The sequence below is a fragment of the Nelumbo nucifera genome, chromosome 5 (assembly GCF_055504915.1).
Source record: "Nelumbo nucifera cultivar China Antique chromosome 5, China Antique-T2T, whole genome shotgun sequence".
Lineage (NCBI taxonomy): Eukaryota > Viridiplantae > Streptophyta > Magnoliopsida > Proteales > Nelumbonaceae > Nelumbo > Nelumbo nucifera.
In genome coordinates this window covers 52,676,583-52,692,914 of record NC_142653.1, presented here as the reverse complement: position 1 = coordinate 52,692,914, position 16,332 = coordinate 52,676,583, and the positions used below count along the sequence as shown (strand labels likewise).

Genomic DNA, 16,332 nt, shown 5'->3' with positions numbered 1-16,332 from the left:
GCCAGTAATAAATTCATGGGCCCCACTGTAAAAGGTGTGGGCCCCATGTTTTTTATTACTGGCGTGGAACCTCATCATTGGTTCTACAGCCAGCCGATAAACCTTGCTCGTCAAAGGGATGGGCCACTCCTGTTGGGTAGCCCCGTGAGAATAAAAAAAAATAGTTAACCTGTCAATTGTCACAAATTATAACTACCACTAACTTTTCATTTTTCACTATTGTTTGGTTAAATATTTGATAATTGAAGTTGGTGGTTATAATGGGATTGATCAGTAAAACTATTGGAGGGAAATGGTGAGAAACATTATTTGGAATGATCTAATTCCGACTACATATTCCTACTTTTTTATTTGGACAAGGAAAAGATATTTCACCAAAGCTCCAATAAGTACACATGAAATGCTACAGATGCTAACATGCTGTCAGGCTGGTATTTGTTTGTTCTGTTGACGCTGTCTAATCCACCCACCCCACCTAAATTCTCTTGTTTTAAACCAAACTCATTGCCGCTACCGCTAGTTAATTGAAATTGGAAGACTAGAACATATGATATGGGTTAGATGCCAAAGCATAATACTGAAAGATGGAAAAAAAAAAGAATAAAAAAAAGAGAGAGAGAGAGAGAGAATGCCAAAAAATTGCAAGTTTTATGAGGTATCCTGATACTGTTCAATCTTCACAAGTAATTCTCTTTACATCTTGAGATGACTACAAAATACCATCTTGTCAGCTCACGGATGAATACCAATGAGCTGTCCTCAATCCATGGCAGCTGATAAAAGTCAAATCTTCAAACAAACAGACAAGTTGTTATAATGTTTATTCAGACTGATTGATCAAAGAACCAGAGTATAATGAGAATGTGGTCCTAATCTGATAAATTGCTGAAGTTCAATGATAGAAAGGTCCAAAGATTTTTTTTTCAGAACAATATAAACCAATATTCATGGCATTAATGACTTATAACAGGAAAATAAAGAATAACAACGAAATTTATGGCTCAAAGTCATAAGCAGTAGAACAAACTTGGTTCAATTAACGCATGTTCTGGATCTCTGACAATTTTGCTATTAGGCCCCAGTCCTGTCCTAGGGAACACTTTGCTGCAACTCTAGGAGCATATGAGCAAATCATACTGGAACAGAATGAGACTTTACTATATAATTTAGCGAATAATGTTGAACACTTGTAAGATAATTAATAAGTATGGTATTATCACCAATGTTCAAAGTAAATGCATGCTCCGAAGCAGAAAAGCGGACAATCACTGAGGATGATTTTATCCTAGATTTTGTGGAGTCTATGTCGCTTAGTTGCTTTAGACCCTAAAACATAGATGCACTTTATTTCAAAGCACAAGCAATATTCATGTTTGATGATGATGTCTGTGAGAGGTTAGTAGCACATTTGAAGGTTGTCAGTACATACAACAGAAAAATATCAAAAAAAGAAGTCCCATTTTATTATGTCAGTTGACTCTGAAACTGATGTGAGAGCTCTATGGTACAGAATAATTGAATTTCAAAAAGATAAAATGTTTCTATTGAGAACTTAGTATTGCTATTTCTAGAATTAATATAGTTTCAAAAAATAAGTGCTCCTACCAGCATTATGTTTTAGACCTTCACCATGTGTGCCTCAGACAGTGATGAATTAAGGTCTTCTCTAGACTGTGATCTCCTGCTTTGAAGGCGCATCTGACTTCTGTGAGGGGCCCAAAATGAACCCATTCCACCATCATTATCAAATTGCATTTGCCCCAAGCTTCCTGAGGAATAACTATGTGAAACACTACTGGTAGGTGGATGTAAGGAAGACTCCATGAGCTGGATGCTGCTGCCTCCCAAACCATATCCAAAACCAAAAGGTCTCTGCTGGGAGCCAGCAATGGTAGGACTTAGTGGCAGCTTTACTCTCCCGTCTCCTGAAAGAACATATAACTGAAATTGATTCTAAAAGCCTTACTTGAAATAAAGCACTTGGTAGACAAGAATCTTTTTTGTTGTTTGAAAGATATTGATAAGATGGGATTTGTTGAATAAGAAACTCAAGTTAAAAAAATAAAAAATTATCAAAAGAAAAAAAACTCGAGTTGAAAAGGAATACCTAAGAATGTAAAATTAAGGATGGTGTGTTTTTGTTGACTCACAAATTACTCTTGAGACAAAAGAGAAATAAAATAGACTGTTCAATAGACCTCTATATGGCTTTGATGTTTTATATTGTATTTACCTTTTAACTTTTTAATAAATATACAAATAATTGCTTAAAATAAAGACTACTCCAGTTTAACTTAACCAATCTAATGGTCTTCTTTTTTTCACTGCTAAAATCTAATGATATTCTTGAGGCATACATCCTTTTTTTTTGATAAATAACTTGAGTTTTATTAATAAACTTTGTCATATCTTTACAAGCATTCCATAGAGAGGCACAAGCTGGTACCTCTCTTACAAAAAGAAAAACATTACAGGTGTGCCCTGAATAAAATAGACCTATTCACCCCTTGCTTAGCCAAAGCATCCGCCACCCCATTTGCTGATCTCCTCACCCATTGAATCCTCAAATTCATATTCCTGGTTAGCCATGTGAATTTTTTCATTTCATTCCGGTAGCACCCTTATGAGGCATACATCTTGTCAATTTAATTCATGGCCACCTCAAGAACTCTAGCTTTCCCCTTTCTAGCAGCTCTGAATAACTCTGTTTTTGTTTCAGACATAGTCTAGTACTCTTTTTGAAAATGGTAAAGTATATTGTATTAACTGAAAAGAAAAGTATAGATATATGGTCCTCTGTACATATAGTTTCTGTACATAGCTCAGTACTTACACTCAAGAAGCATGGATTGACATTAAGCAAAAGCAGTGAAGCATGAAAAGGAGGTGTAAGCCTCCTTAACAGGAGGGGAATGAAGGAAGGAGGGGGAGGAAGAAGAAGAGGAAGGAGGACCCCATTTTTCTTTATTTTTAATAGAAATCTTTTGTATTAAGAAGAATGAAGATGCATAACACTAACTGAAAAGGGGGAGGGGGGGAGAGGTCTTGTCAAAGCGGAGGCAAGCAAGTTGGAGGCAAGCGAGTTGGAGCCAAGCAAGACCTCCCTAGCACAAAATAACCAAAATGGGATACATAGAAAAGGGATTGGGGGGTCTAGGGGCTTCAAGGGGGTCCAGGGGCAGAGCCCCCAGCCCACTGTATTTCCCCTTTTCTTTTCTTTCTTTTTCATTCCCTTGCCTTTCTTTTCCTTTCATTTATTTTCTTTTTTCTTTCCTTTTTCTTTTCCTCATGAAAACGGTGTATGCACATGCCTCAGAGGCATCACACCTCTGGCATATGCCTCAGGGCATTTTGGGGGCGCCTTGACTAGAGGCATGCCTTTTAAAACACTGATCTACAGCTTCCTTATGTTCATTGCAATTTCAAATAGTGCAATTAATTGATATTTGAAATAACCATCATCTTTTGGGGGCACCTCCCCTTATCTTTCCTTCCCTTTTCTTTTCTTTTTTTTTTGATAAATGATTAAAATTTTATTCAATAAATCAATAGGATATTACAATACAGCCTTCCCAAAGGAGGGGCACGAGTTGGTACCTCTCCACAATACAGCCTTCCCTTTTCTTTTCTTTCATTTCTCTTTTCTTCTTTCCTTTCTTTTTCTTTCTCTTCCCTTTCTTTTGCTTTTTCTTTCTTTTTTCCTTTTTCTGTCTTTTTTGTATGAGGTGTGTGTGTGAGGCACATGAGGTGTATGCCTCTAGCACAACTCATGAAAAGGCATAGGGGTATCAACGCCTTTGACATATGCCTCAAGGAATTTTGGGGGTACCTCGCCTGGAGGCACACCTCCCATGCCTTTTAAAACATTGATCTAAAGCCTGCTTATGTTCATTGCAGTTTCAAATAGTGCAATTAATTGATATTTGAAATAACCATAATCTTTTTGGGCAGCTCATGAACAAAAACAAGGAGCACCTGAGATTGGAAATCTCAGTCAATCTTTGAAGTTTGGCCCAGAGGACCGAAATAATGACCCCTATGTGTCTCACCACTATTTTACTCTTATTAATTTAGTTGTTCATTAGTTTGTTTAACTTGTGAATCTGCTAATTGATTAGTTCTAATTTGTTCATATTTTCACTGTATTTAAATAGTATGTTTGAAAATTGCACATTTGTAATCAACAATTAAAAATGCTATTGTTTTATGGATTTCATTATCTGTATATTTTATTATAAAATTTACCACTCTTTAAGAAATTCTTTGGTACTTCAATTTTTGTGCTTTCTGATTGCTAATGTAACTAAAAAATAACCTCGAGATCTATGAACTTGTCAAAAATTTATTGTCTAGGCAACACCTAGGAGGGCACCAAGGCAAAAGGCACCATACTGTCACCTAAATTTACCTATTTGCCTTGACAACCATGTGGTCTATAGCGGTCTTCAACCGGTTAAGATTGACAACACTGTAAGTTCTAGTTTCTGTGACCCGAACTATGTACAGAATAAGAACATCAGACTATTTGTACAGAACTCCTTTGCTTTCTAAGAAAAAGAACAAATTTATAAATTAACAACTATTAGCCCACTAAAGCTTTTAAGAATATAAGAAACACAATCTAAAATATATGGATATTATTTGGAAAACGATAAACCATGGAAGACTGAATGCATAAGCATAATTGTCGATACAAAGCTTACCTGAGCTGATAGGACTCCAACGCTGGAACCGGAATGGTGATGAAATATTGAGAACAGATGTAGAAGTTGTACTGTTATGCCTGAAAAGTGGGAGGTAGGGCCTTCGGAAAAATCTCGGCATCCAATTTCCAATACATGATAATGCACATAGAATAAGCACCAGTGACATGAACGCTAGAGCAAAAAGGGGTGGGTTTATATTCATTTGAAGTATTTTATAGCTGTGGAGCTCCATTCCAGTTGACAATGTTCGACCAGCTTCCAATAGAGCAACACTAAGTGTCCAAGTAATGCTACCAGAACCAACAAACACTCGGTGATCGCTGATGTGCAAGCCCTCTCTCAAGAGAGACACAATATATGGTGCCCTAAAGCAATATTGTTCTATAAAAGGCTGTGGAACAACACTGTTCTTTGCAATTTCCCATGTTCTTTCACAGAATTCCTGACCCTTCTGCAATACATCATCAAGAGTGGCTTCTGATGTCAAGTTAAAAAACCGAAAAACCACATAGAAGCCAGACATGGCATAGAAATGCCCATGGGGACGGGGTAAACTTTCACTAAGAGCACAAGGTTGCAGCTCACAATCAAGTCCTTGATTTAAATCCATCCATTCAGACAAATTGACAGTGATCTTTGCGAGTGCACTGCATTCTTTCCACTGTGGAGCACCAATCAGGTTCACAGGAAATCCAGGTTTTCCTCCTTTACCCAGATTCCTCCCACCCATCAGAGGGCTCCCACTTTCATCATTTAACAAAGCACAATGGGAACAGATGTATCTTTCTTTATAGCCAGATTGCAAGCAGGGATGATTAAGTTCTATGGCACCCTTAATTAGGTCTGCTTTAGTAATCCCAGGGAGCTTCTTGAGAAGATGAAACACAGACTTGTCAAAGGCATCATTCAAACCATAACCTGAGAGAGAATAGGCACTAAGGTGATGGTTAATGGCTCCAATGCTCAGGTTTAAACTAGTCTCATCATGCATGAGTTCTTTAGTCTCAAAAGTAACCTGCAATGACGAACCACCTAAATCAAGTGCCCCAAATGTTGCTTTTGCTGGCATGGAGCCTAGCATACCCATGTGATAGTTAAGAGAAATCCATCCATAATAAGCTTCCTCCATGCCCGTGATAATCTTAATCCAGTCTCTCTGGCACAAGAATGATGAATTCTTCAATATAGACCATGCTTTGTCAAGAAGCCATTGTGAATCTGAAGGTGGCAGCCTTCGGACCCCAGCTGTAGCATATAGGAAGAGTGAAGTACTCTTATGAGCATGTTTAGGAATTTGCTTCTCTGCCCATGAAAGAAGTGGTTTTATTGCTGACCTTAACCCAGATACATTATGGACTAGTTTATCCAACCCAGGCTCAGTTTCCATTCGATGGTAAGCACGGCCAGCACGTGACATAGATTTCCTTTGAATTCCTTCTGGTAATGACTTGAGTGAGATAGGAAGTCTGCCATCCTTTTTATGAATAATAGATGCCTGATATACATAAACCCGAGTTCCAGTGCTTCCACAATCAAGTACAACATAATATTTTGATGTTCTTTGAGACCAGAAAGTACTAAAATACCTAGCACCTACATAGATAAGGAAAACGAACAAAAGCAGGCAAACAATGGCCATGGTTGCTCGCATCCATTTCCTCCTTGCAAATGGGGATGCTGACAAGGCCTTCTCCTTTGAAAAACTTGCTGTGGCACTTTCTCTCTGTAAGGGATGAAGCAGTTTTGCATGACGGGCATTCTCATTATTTCCTATGTTAAAATCATCTTCTTCTCGTTCAAATTTGTATGCAGATAAATCTTGGAGGGATTTGGAAAGTTTCAAATTGTTCTTCTGTCTAGGGTTAAGTAAATTAAAGTCATCATCTGGACCTGCTGAAGGTAACAGTCCAGGTGATACCGAAGATACATTTGGAGAATGAGGGGCTGCTATACGACTCATTATAGCAGAAATATTTCCTGCAATTATGCTCAAGGCCATTACATATATATTTTACTTGTTAGAAAAATTACACAAGTTCATCTTAGAACTGTGAAGCTCAAATGCATGAAAACAATGTAGCACCACCTCGCTGCTTGCGTAACACGTCAGGGAACCGGTATAAGAACAGAGTTGAAAAATGCTCCCACAATTTACCCATTATCCTTACAGAGTTTCCAGAAGTCACAAGTAATGTAATAACCATGGAACCTGCAATAATTTCACAAATAGAAACTAATCAGAAACATAACAAACATAACTCCCACCAGTGCAAGTGATGGAATCTTGTTGCAACATTACCCACAAAGACAGTTAGATTAATCTCTTCTATCTCAGCAATAGCTTCCCTATTTCATCAACCAATTAAAAGCAAACAAAAAGTTGAACCCCATTTCAAGCTCTGCCCCAAACAAATTGAACATAGATTACGCACTTGATTTCAACCCATGTTTCTTTACCAAAAAAGGAAAAAAAGGATTTCAAACCAGTTTTCATGCTCAATTTAAAAGCTTGGTTACAAGACATTCGAAAGAGCTCTCTCCATCTATCCTTCCCTCCGCCATTTTCTAACTCAAATCACAAAATCAGAACTCAAAGTATAGAACCCAGTTGAACCCATTTGTCATAAAACATAGATTTAGATTACGAGGCAAAGATGGAGAAAGAAGATCAAGGATCTAACAAGCAGAAAGCCCTAAATCAAAGACTAAAACAAATGGGTTCAATGAAAAATCCCAGAAAATAACTAAAAAACAAAACACAGGTGAAACGATTGAGGTAAAAGATACTCACCCAACAGAGATAGATATCCGCCAGCCAACTGAACGAGGAGACTCTGATCTGATCTTGGTCGATTCGTCGAAATCCAGTTGCTGGGCCAGTAGAAGAATGAAACGAAATTATTTGAAAAAATAAGAAAAGAAAAAAAGGGTAAAGCCCAGTAGCCAGACCCCTCCAAGACTCCAACTGTTTTTACTTTTCGGTCTCCACTTCGGCAACTCATAAGAAGAAGTCTGAACGTTGTTTCGTACTTTCGTGACGGCATGGCGGTGTCTACGCGGTTCGACCACGAGACGTCCTCTTACACGGCACGAGTGATATCATAGAAGTGGATGTATTGTAATGATTTACTATACCAGATCTAGACTGTTGATTCGATTGATCAGCTTCACGAAATCTATGGGCCCATTATCAGACAAGTCACTTGACCACTCCACGTGTCCTGATATGCTCTAAGTGGCTAGTGGGGTTGGCGGATTACACTACCTCAAACAGTATTAAGACCTCAGTGCCGCACTAGAAGACAAAGTTGACCTGGAGTCATAGACCTGCTTTTTTGTTCCACACGTCAGGTTTGTCTTTCGATTTGTAAATCGGGAGAAAAGAAGAAAAACGAAAAAAATAAAAGGGGGAGAAAGGAGAATGGACAACTTTTACTCTTACCACCTACTTTTTCTGATTTTTATGGTCTACCTAATTTGATTAAATCAGTATTTGAATGATTTATGGCTAAATTTTTTAAACTATCCTCAAGGGAAAATTCATTTCTTTCTGATTGTCGCCTTAGGTCTTGTTTATGGTTAGATGAGTAGTTGGGTGATCATTGGGTTAGATTTATTTTATTTTTATGCATGGTTAATTTTAACATTTTTTTGCACCTGCACTGTTATTGATTTACCACTTTAATAACTGCTAAATACAAATCTCATGGCAATTAATATATAAAAAATAATTTAAATGAAAATTATAATTTAAAACAAAACCTATTAGTTTAAAGACTAATTATTAATATCCAAAACAAATTGTCAAAATACAATATGCGATTGACATAACAAGTACAAGGGTTTTAAAAAAATTCAACTTCTCAAATAATGTAGCTTTTCTTTTGATGTAAATCCACTTGGCATAATGGTTAAACCTACAAATCATAAATCATAACATATAAATTGTTAGAGAATGTAGTAAATGAGATATTGAAAAGAAATGTATAAAAAAGGCATTTACCTATGCAAAATATTAAAGTGGGCCACTATCATCCATTTCCCTCACAGTACAATGACTTTAAAAATTTTCAAATTCTCTCCAATAACATATGTATATCACAATAAAGACTTTAAATCCACTAGTAACGCTACTTCTCTTCCTTTGGGTGTTCAACTTTGGGTATCTTGAATTCACTATTTGAGTTTGATTAATAGATTTTTCTTTTTATTAATAGAATTCATTGTTGCTCTTTGTATTGATATGGGATTACACATAATCTACGACTTGATTATGGTATTGCATTAAGCATTTAACTGGATTATCTTTGATGTGTCAAATCAATGAGATCTATCAAGGGTCAAATACCTAGGCATGCTGGAGTAGTTTGGGAAATCACCTAAGTGGGTGATCATAGTGATAAAATTGGCCCTTTTGTCGGACAAAATGAATATCAAGGTTTACACTCTTCGATGCAAACCTAAACTACCGGCAATGGATTTCAAATGTATTTGAAAGCTAGTTTTGTAAAATGTATTTATACATTATATATACTATTATTTTATGAAAAATGTGAAGGGATGGGATATCCATCATATGGACGTCCAAATCTTGCAGAATGGACTGGGCGAATTTCAAAAAAATTTCTCCCATCTCTGCTAGGAATCGAATTCCCTATTTTGAAAAACACATTTTTCAATGATTAATCTTGAACCATGAACCAAACCAGATCTGAGCCAAAAGAAGAAGGAGAGAGGTATACATGATACAGAGAAATACTTTCTCTCAATGGAGGTGTTCACGCCCAAGGAATGATCCAAAATCTGCTCCCACTGAAAATGGCGCAGTGCAGAATGAAGCAGAATCAGCAGCATTCTCCAAGAACCTGATCCTTCGTAAGAACCAGTAGGATGGCACGTGAATATAGCTCCCACCAAAAGATTGATTGTCAAGATCAAATCTTGATTTCTCCCAAGAATTTGGAGATTGAACAGAGGTTATGGCGACGGCAGGAAGGAGGCGGCAAGAAAATTTTGCAGATGTTGCAGAAATCTCTCTTCTGTGATTTCAGCTCTAAAGACTAGGGTCTTGTGTTGCATGTCTAAAGGCTGCCGCCCCCTTCTCCTTTCATAAACTTAAAGGGATCAGCTCCTAATCCCATTAGGAGTTGCTGATCCAAATCATATTTGGATCAGAAGTCCCTTTAAGTGATAAGGGAGAATCCTTATCTCATCTTCAGATCAGATTAGCCATCTCCTAATCTTATTAAGAGGCTTCCAGATCTAAATCTTATTTAGATTTTGGACTCTCTAAGTGGATAGGGTCAAAGCCCAATCATATCATCTAATCCATCCCAGAATTCGCCCATTTAATTAACTGATCAAATCAGCCCAGTTCGAAATGGGCTTTAGGCCCATTTAAGGTTATGTACTCACTTAGCCTCCCAAATTGCTGCCCAGTTGGGCTTCCTTGTATGGCGTGGGACCCAAACATTGATCTACACATCAGCCACATGGGTTCAGCCCAGCTTTTGTCACAAGGCCTGGCCGAATACATTGTTATGGACAGTGCACCCCCTAAAACCCATCTCATGGGCTCTATGGGCCCAACACTTACCCTAAGTGGTCCCTGGGCCAAGCCACCTTGTAACACCCAAGGATTGTGGGCAGATGCAAGATTAGCCCATCAAGTATTATCCTCAATGGTCTTACACTTAACCTTTCAGCCCATAATGATCAAACACTACCCGACAAGAGATGACCTCTCCCTCGGCTGCAAGGAACAGTGTTGCACTCTCTACTCACATGGATCCCGGGAATTAAAACCTTTTGCAAATCATTGCGAAACCATAACATATATACATATATATATATATATATATATATATATATATATATATATATATATATATATATATATATATTTTGCAAAACAAAATCTCAATAATTGAAATCGATTGCTGGCAGTTTTGGTTTCCATCAGAGATAGTGCATCCCCGATCATTACCTTTGTCCGACAAAGGGGCTGATCCTGTCACTATGATCACCCACTCAGATGAATTCTCGGGCTGTCCCAGCATACCTAGGTTTTGACCCCCACTAAGGATCTCATTGATTGGCATATCAAAGACAGCCCAATCCGACACCTAGTGCAGTATCACAATCGAGTCTAGGGGTCAGGTGTAACTTTCCAGTTTTTCCCATCTATCTCCAAGGTCCATGGTAATACTGGAAATCTGGTCCGGTTCAAAGGTTCTATTAATCCTACACTGCATGTGCTTCGGGTCTTACCCTGGTAGCTGAGATAGGCCACCCCAACAGTTGGCAGCACACCAGTGTCAGCCTTGGCAAGATAAATCTCCCCAGACTTACCCAATGGCTGTGAACATTCTAAACTAACACAAGTCTCATTAAGTGTCTAGTTTAAAAGTATTACATAGAAACACACCATAGGAACATGAATCAAATGTGTACTTTATTCATTTACAATAAATTCATAAGGTACATCTTTCTGATTGAAGCTAAGGGCATACAACTGTCTAACAAAATGTGTGTAAAAGGTTTTAATCCTGGTATCCATTTGAGTAGAGAGTGTGGTATTGCACCTTATAACCAAGGGAGAGGTTCTTCCTTGTCGGGTGGTGTTTTGATCATTATGGGTTGAGAGGTTAAGTGTAAGAAACCATTATTGGGTTGATTACCTATCACTTAAGTCCATTATCATTGGGTCTTCACAGGATGGTTGAATCCAAGAATCATTTAGGTGTAAATGTTGGGCCCAGACTGAACCCATGCTGATTGGCTTAGGGGTTCATTGGTCTGAATAGTGAATTCAGCCTAGCCTCTTACAAGAGATGGGGTCAGACCCTTATGGACTTGAGAGAGACCTTTGTAGGGTCCCACTCCATACAGTATCAAGCCTAAGTGGCCATGCAACACCTAGGGTCATAAGTCTTTGAAGAAAATGGGCCAAAGGCCTTAAATTAATAAGATTAATTAAGTTGTCACATGACAAGCTCTATGTCAAATATGGGTTTGGTATTGGTTATAGAGCACTCATCCTCTCAAGAGGGTAATGTTTAATTGTTAAAAGAGTCTAGATCTAATTCAAATCTAGATAATCTACTAATTAGATTAAGGGAGTGCTCCATTAAGAGATAAAAGAAGAAGAGGGCAAACTAGACTTGGATATCTCTCTCTCTCTTGTTCTCTCTCCTTCTCTTTTATCTCCCAAGGAACCTTAAATGACCTAGGCTTTCAAGGACTAATTTTGATAAGTTTTTTTCTTTGTTTTTGCAAGCAAAAGCTCAAAAGAATTTCAGGCTCAATTACCCCACTCGATCCAAACAATTTGGATAGCAAATTTGCTGAAAACAAGTGTTGTTGAATTGGCTCTCTGTACACTATTCTATCCTCAGTTGGAGAACGGTTTTGGGACTTATATTGGGTGTGAACTACCACCTTGGGAGTTGTGATTTGTGGTCTTTTTATCAGGTGTAATCTCCTTTCTCTTTGGTTTCAAATCTGGTCCAGTTCAATACAAAGAATGATCTTGAAAATTTAGATTTCAATTTATTGAGAAACCGGTTCCCGTGAAAGAATATTTTTTTGAAATTTCGGCCAGCCATCTTGCATGGTTTGGCCATCTATCTAATGGATTCTAACCCTACTCCAACAGTTTACCATTTGTAAGATTTTCATGTGCTTCTTTTGTTTCGATTGTTTTGTAGCTTTCTACCTCACAACAAAGAGAGGCAATCATTAATTAACACTCGGTTTTTTCTTAGTCATTTGCTTAACGTTGTCCCTCTTCCATCTGAGTCTTATCAAGATTGATTTAGTTGATGCCTCAAATTTAGAGTCACTCTCAGGCATTTTTGATATAGTTCTTTGGGTTCCCATTACCTCTATTTCATTTGAATGATGGGTAGTGACTCCAAATCAGCCCAAGCAAACTATTTCCCAATGCTCCAAATTACGACAAAAAGTTTTGGACCGTAAAGATGTTTTTTTGGTGTTTCTCTAATCCTTCTAAAGGATAAGGAGAAATTCCTATTGTGAGGTCGGGTTACATATCAATCAACACATAAGTTATTGGTTCTAACTCAGAGTTGGACAAGGAGTGATGGAGGGAGATTTGGCCCGACCCCTTGGCCACACGACACGTGGAAGCAACCGGGTGTGACCTGGCAGGAACGCCGGCTCGGCACAACGACATAGCCATATCCCAAGAAGAGGCCCAAGCTCCCCAAAAGGAACCCACACTTCCCAGGAGGTAGAACCCGAGCTTTCCTTAGAAACCCCGAGCCTTACGAGGAACACCGCGAAGGGCAAAGCCCGAACTGACCCACCTCGGGTCAGTTCGGGCCACACTCCTATCCGAACTCAAGACTTTACCTCATGCACCACTCCGGCACCTCGGCTCCAGGTCGCGTGACTAAACAATCGTACCTGACACCAAAGAAGTCCGTACTCTGAGGCGGCGTGCCTAACTGATCAGGGAGCTGACGCATGACATCCGCACTCCAACAACCACCTGCCACCGCCATCTCAGTCATCGCAGAGACGGCCCTGACAGGGAAGACAATGGCGGTTATGTCTGCCCCGTAGAGGTGGTTACACCTGATCTGGTAGAGGCTTGGGAGTGAGTGCACCACGGTGGTTATAAAAGACCCTCTTCCCCTAGAGTAAAGGTAAGTGATACTTTTGCGCCTTTTGGTCTCAAAGAATCTCTCATCTTCCTTGCTTTCTCAAGCGTGCTAACTTGAGCATCGGAGCATTCCCACCGGGTTCCTCCCCCGGGGATCTCTTGTTTCCTCCCTATTTCAGGCATCTCCCGCTCTGTTAGAGGCAAGGTTACCGACAGTTAGGACCGACTGGATCGTGCATCATCATTTGGCGCCGTCTATGGGAATACGCTTCAAAAAGCCTCCCCCAACCTCTAGCTCTTTCCAAAAGAGAGAACTTAGCATTAATGGCTTCTTTCGACAGTGATAGGCGTAATGCCAACTTGAATGTCGTCGGGGAACACCCTCAACCCCCCACTGTCTGCATCGGGCAGTTCACCATCCCCCTCTCGGTGGACGGAGTCCCTTGCTTAAATGTGCCGCGAATAGTGGTGCTTGTGAATGTTGCCTTCCTCCCTCTGTTGAGACAACCTTCGCTGAACCAACCATAGTCCCTCCGCCGACCAGCTAGAACCAACTCGATGATTTGATACATGGCATGCGGGCCATGCAAGCCCAAATGCATTAACTTCAGCAACACCAACTTTACCAGCAGCATGTGCTACATCACGTCTCTCAGTACCACTACCAACAGTAGTTCCCACAACTGCCTTAGAGCCAGCCACAGCTCCCACCTCGGCATCTTGTTGTCAAGCAAGTCAAGCCCTCTCCTCAGGGCAGGCGTCCTCACCGGGGAGAAGCTTCCCAGACTTAGAATCCCTCCAAGAGCCAAGCCTCATTCCCTGGCAGGAGGGAGAGACCAACTACCCCCGCTTCGCAGCATGCCGACGGATCGGGGACCTCCCGACCTATCAAGTCAGCACCACCTCGGCGCTCTTGGTGTGGCATCCTGCTCGTGGAAAACTAGTTCGGCGTCTTGGCCGCGGACTACCACCAGCAGTCAGGGCCCATTGAGCTCGGCAACACTGAAGCGAGCAGTGCCAACACCGAACCTTTCAAGCAGCCGCGGAGGTGCCGACGAGCTCGCCGAACAACCACCCACGTCCTACCCGAGCTCAGAGGTAAAGAAGAAGCGAGCTCGGGCAAGGTAAAGGTTGCTCCTATTCTTTCAGTCCCTTCCCCTCTGTCATCAGAACTCTTTGATGTCCCCATGCCCAAGGATTTCAAACTCCCCCCGCTAGACAAATATGATGGTTCCTTTGACCCGAGTGATCATGTTGATGCCTTCTAGTCCCAGATGCACCTGGCGAGGGCCAGCGAGTCCTGCATGTGTGTGGCCTTCACTACCACCTTCAGAGGAGTGGCCCGCACCTGGTATAGGAGCCTGGGCCCCGGGTCGGTAAGGAGCTGTACCCAGTTCATGCAAGTCTTCACCGCGCACTTTGTCACCAGCAAGCGGTGCCCCCGAATTGAGGAGATCCTCCTCGGTATAGTCCAGAAGGAAGGGGAGTCCATTCGGACCTATGTCAAGCAATTCAACGATGCGTGCTTACAGATACCACGCCTAGACCCCGCAGTGCAGCTCGCAGCGGCCAAGATGGGTGTGACGCACAAGGAATTCAAATGGCACATGGTGGTCAACCAGCCCCGCAACCATAGCTGAGTTCCTCAAGCTCGCGGACAAGTTCATAAGAATGGAGGAGGAGATCAATCAAAGAAAGGGGGGCGGGTTTGAAAAGAGGAAGAGGGAAAGCGAACCTTCCAACCAAGAGGATAGGAGGAAGAAAGACTCAGCTCGGGGGATGAAGCCAAGTCAACCGTTTCGAGCTCCCGCGGTAGATCGAGCAGACTATACACCCTTGAACGCGAAACGGGCTGAGATCCTGATGGCGATCAAGGATGCCCTGTCCATAAAGTGGCCACCTCATTTGAGAGGGAACCCTAATGAAAGGAATGAAAATTTATATTGCAGTTTCCACAGAGACCACTGTCATAGTACCAAGCACTGTAAGAATCTCCGCGACGAAATTGAGGAACTCATTCGTCACGGATACCTAAGGAATTTTGTACAGAATAATAGTAATAATAATAACGATAAGGCAGGTCGGCAGGGGGAGCACAGTAGGGATGCTCCCGAGTCCAACAACAAGCCAGCAGAGCAGTCACAGAAGCAACCCCCGGAGGAAAGGCCAGTTCAGGGAACGATCCATGTGATTGTTGGATGATCGATTGTAGTGGATTGCACCTCGACAGCAGCTCGGGCATCAACCCGTGAGGTCGCCAGAGAAGAACAGAATCCCCCAAAGCGGCCAAGGGCAGAAGACCTCATACTCTTCACCGAGGACGACGCGCGCGGAGTGGACTGCCCCCATGATGACGTGCTCGTCATAAAGGTAAAGATCAATGATTTCGATGTCCGGCGCATCCTCGTCGATTCAGGTAGTTTGGCAGACATCATTTTCAAAGCGGCTTTTGACCAACTCCAGTTCCAAGAGAGTGACTTGAAGCCCGCAAACACCCCACTGGTCGGCTTCAGTGGAGAGGAAGTAATGCCCTTGGGAAAGATTACAGTACCTGTGGAAGTCGGCACGTGGCCTAGCACGGTGAGGCTCAAACACGACTTCTTGGTGGTTGCGACCCCCTCCCCATACAATGCCATAGTAGGTCAGCCGATCACTCACGCATTAAGGGCTGTGGTGTCCACCTACTATTTAGCCATGAAGTTCCCCACGGACTTCGGCATTGGGGTAGTGCGGGGCGACTAGCTTGAGTCCCGCAAATGCTACATCGCCGCCCTCAAGGGAAAAGCCAAGGTGGCCAGCGACCTTGAGCTGGAGCGACCCATGGAACAGAACGAGGAGAGTGCTACGCCCACGGAGGAGACCGTTCCCATCCCTGCCTCGGCAGAAGACCCAGCCCGAACACTCCAAATCGGCGCTTCCCTAGAGGAGCCCTTGCAATCCGAAGTGGTACGCTTCTTACTCAGTAACTTAGATGTTTTTGCTTGGTCCGCGGCAGAA

The 16,332-nt window shown here is 41.4% G+C and overlaps 1 protein-coding gene across 4 annotated transcripts; it reads right to left on the bottom strand.

Annotated features, from left to right (window-relative positions):
* Window positions 1–646: 646 nt before the first annotated feature.
* On the bottom strand, window positions 647–7,697 carry LOC104596716 (putative apyrase 7). Of its 4 annotated transcripts, XM_010257988.3 has the most exons (4): window positions 7,498–7,696; window positions 4,704–6,915; window positions 1,606–1,925; window positions 647–789 (listed from the first exon to the last, which is right to left on the bottom strand). In XM_010257988.3, exons 2-3 carry the CDS (start codon window positions 6,703–6,705, stop codon window positions 1,618–1,620), a joined length of 2,310 nt encoding a protein of 769 aa, XP_010256290.1. In that variant the 5' UTR covers window positions 6,706–6,915; window positions 7,498–7,696; the 3' UTR covers window positions 647–789; window positions 1,606–1,617. The 4 variants fall into 4 exon arrangements, with proteins under 4 accessions (XP_010256290.1, XP_088744198.1, XP_010256289.1 ...); XM_088888072.1 differs by lacking the exon at window positions 647–789 and having other exon boundaries at window positions 1,440–1,941; window positions 7,498–7,697; XM_010257987.3 differs by lacking the exon at window positions 647–789 and having other exon boundaries at window positions 1,440–1,925.
* Window positions 7,698–16,332: the final 8,635 nt, after the last annotated feature.

Coding starts and splice junctions, on each gene's coding strand:
- LOC104596716 (XM_010257988.3), bottom strand. CDS start 6,705: ATGGCCTTGAGCATAATTGCAGGAAATATTTCTGCTATAATGAGTCGT. Junction 1,926..4,703: donor TTGGAGTCCTATCAGCTCAG/GTAAGCTTTGTA, acceptor ATGTTCTTTCAG/GAGACGGGAGAGTAAAGCTG.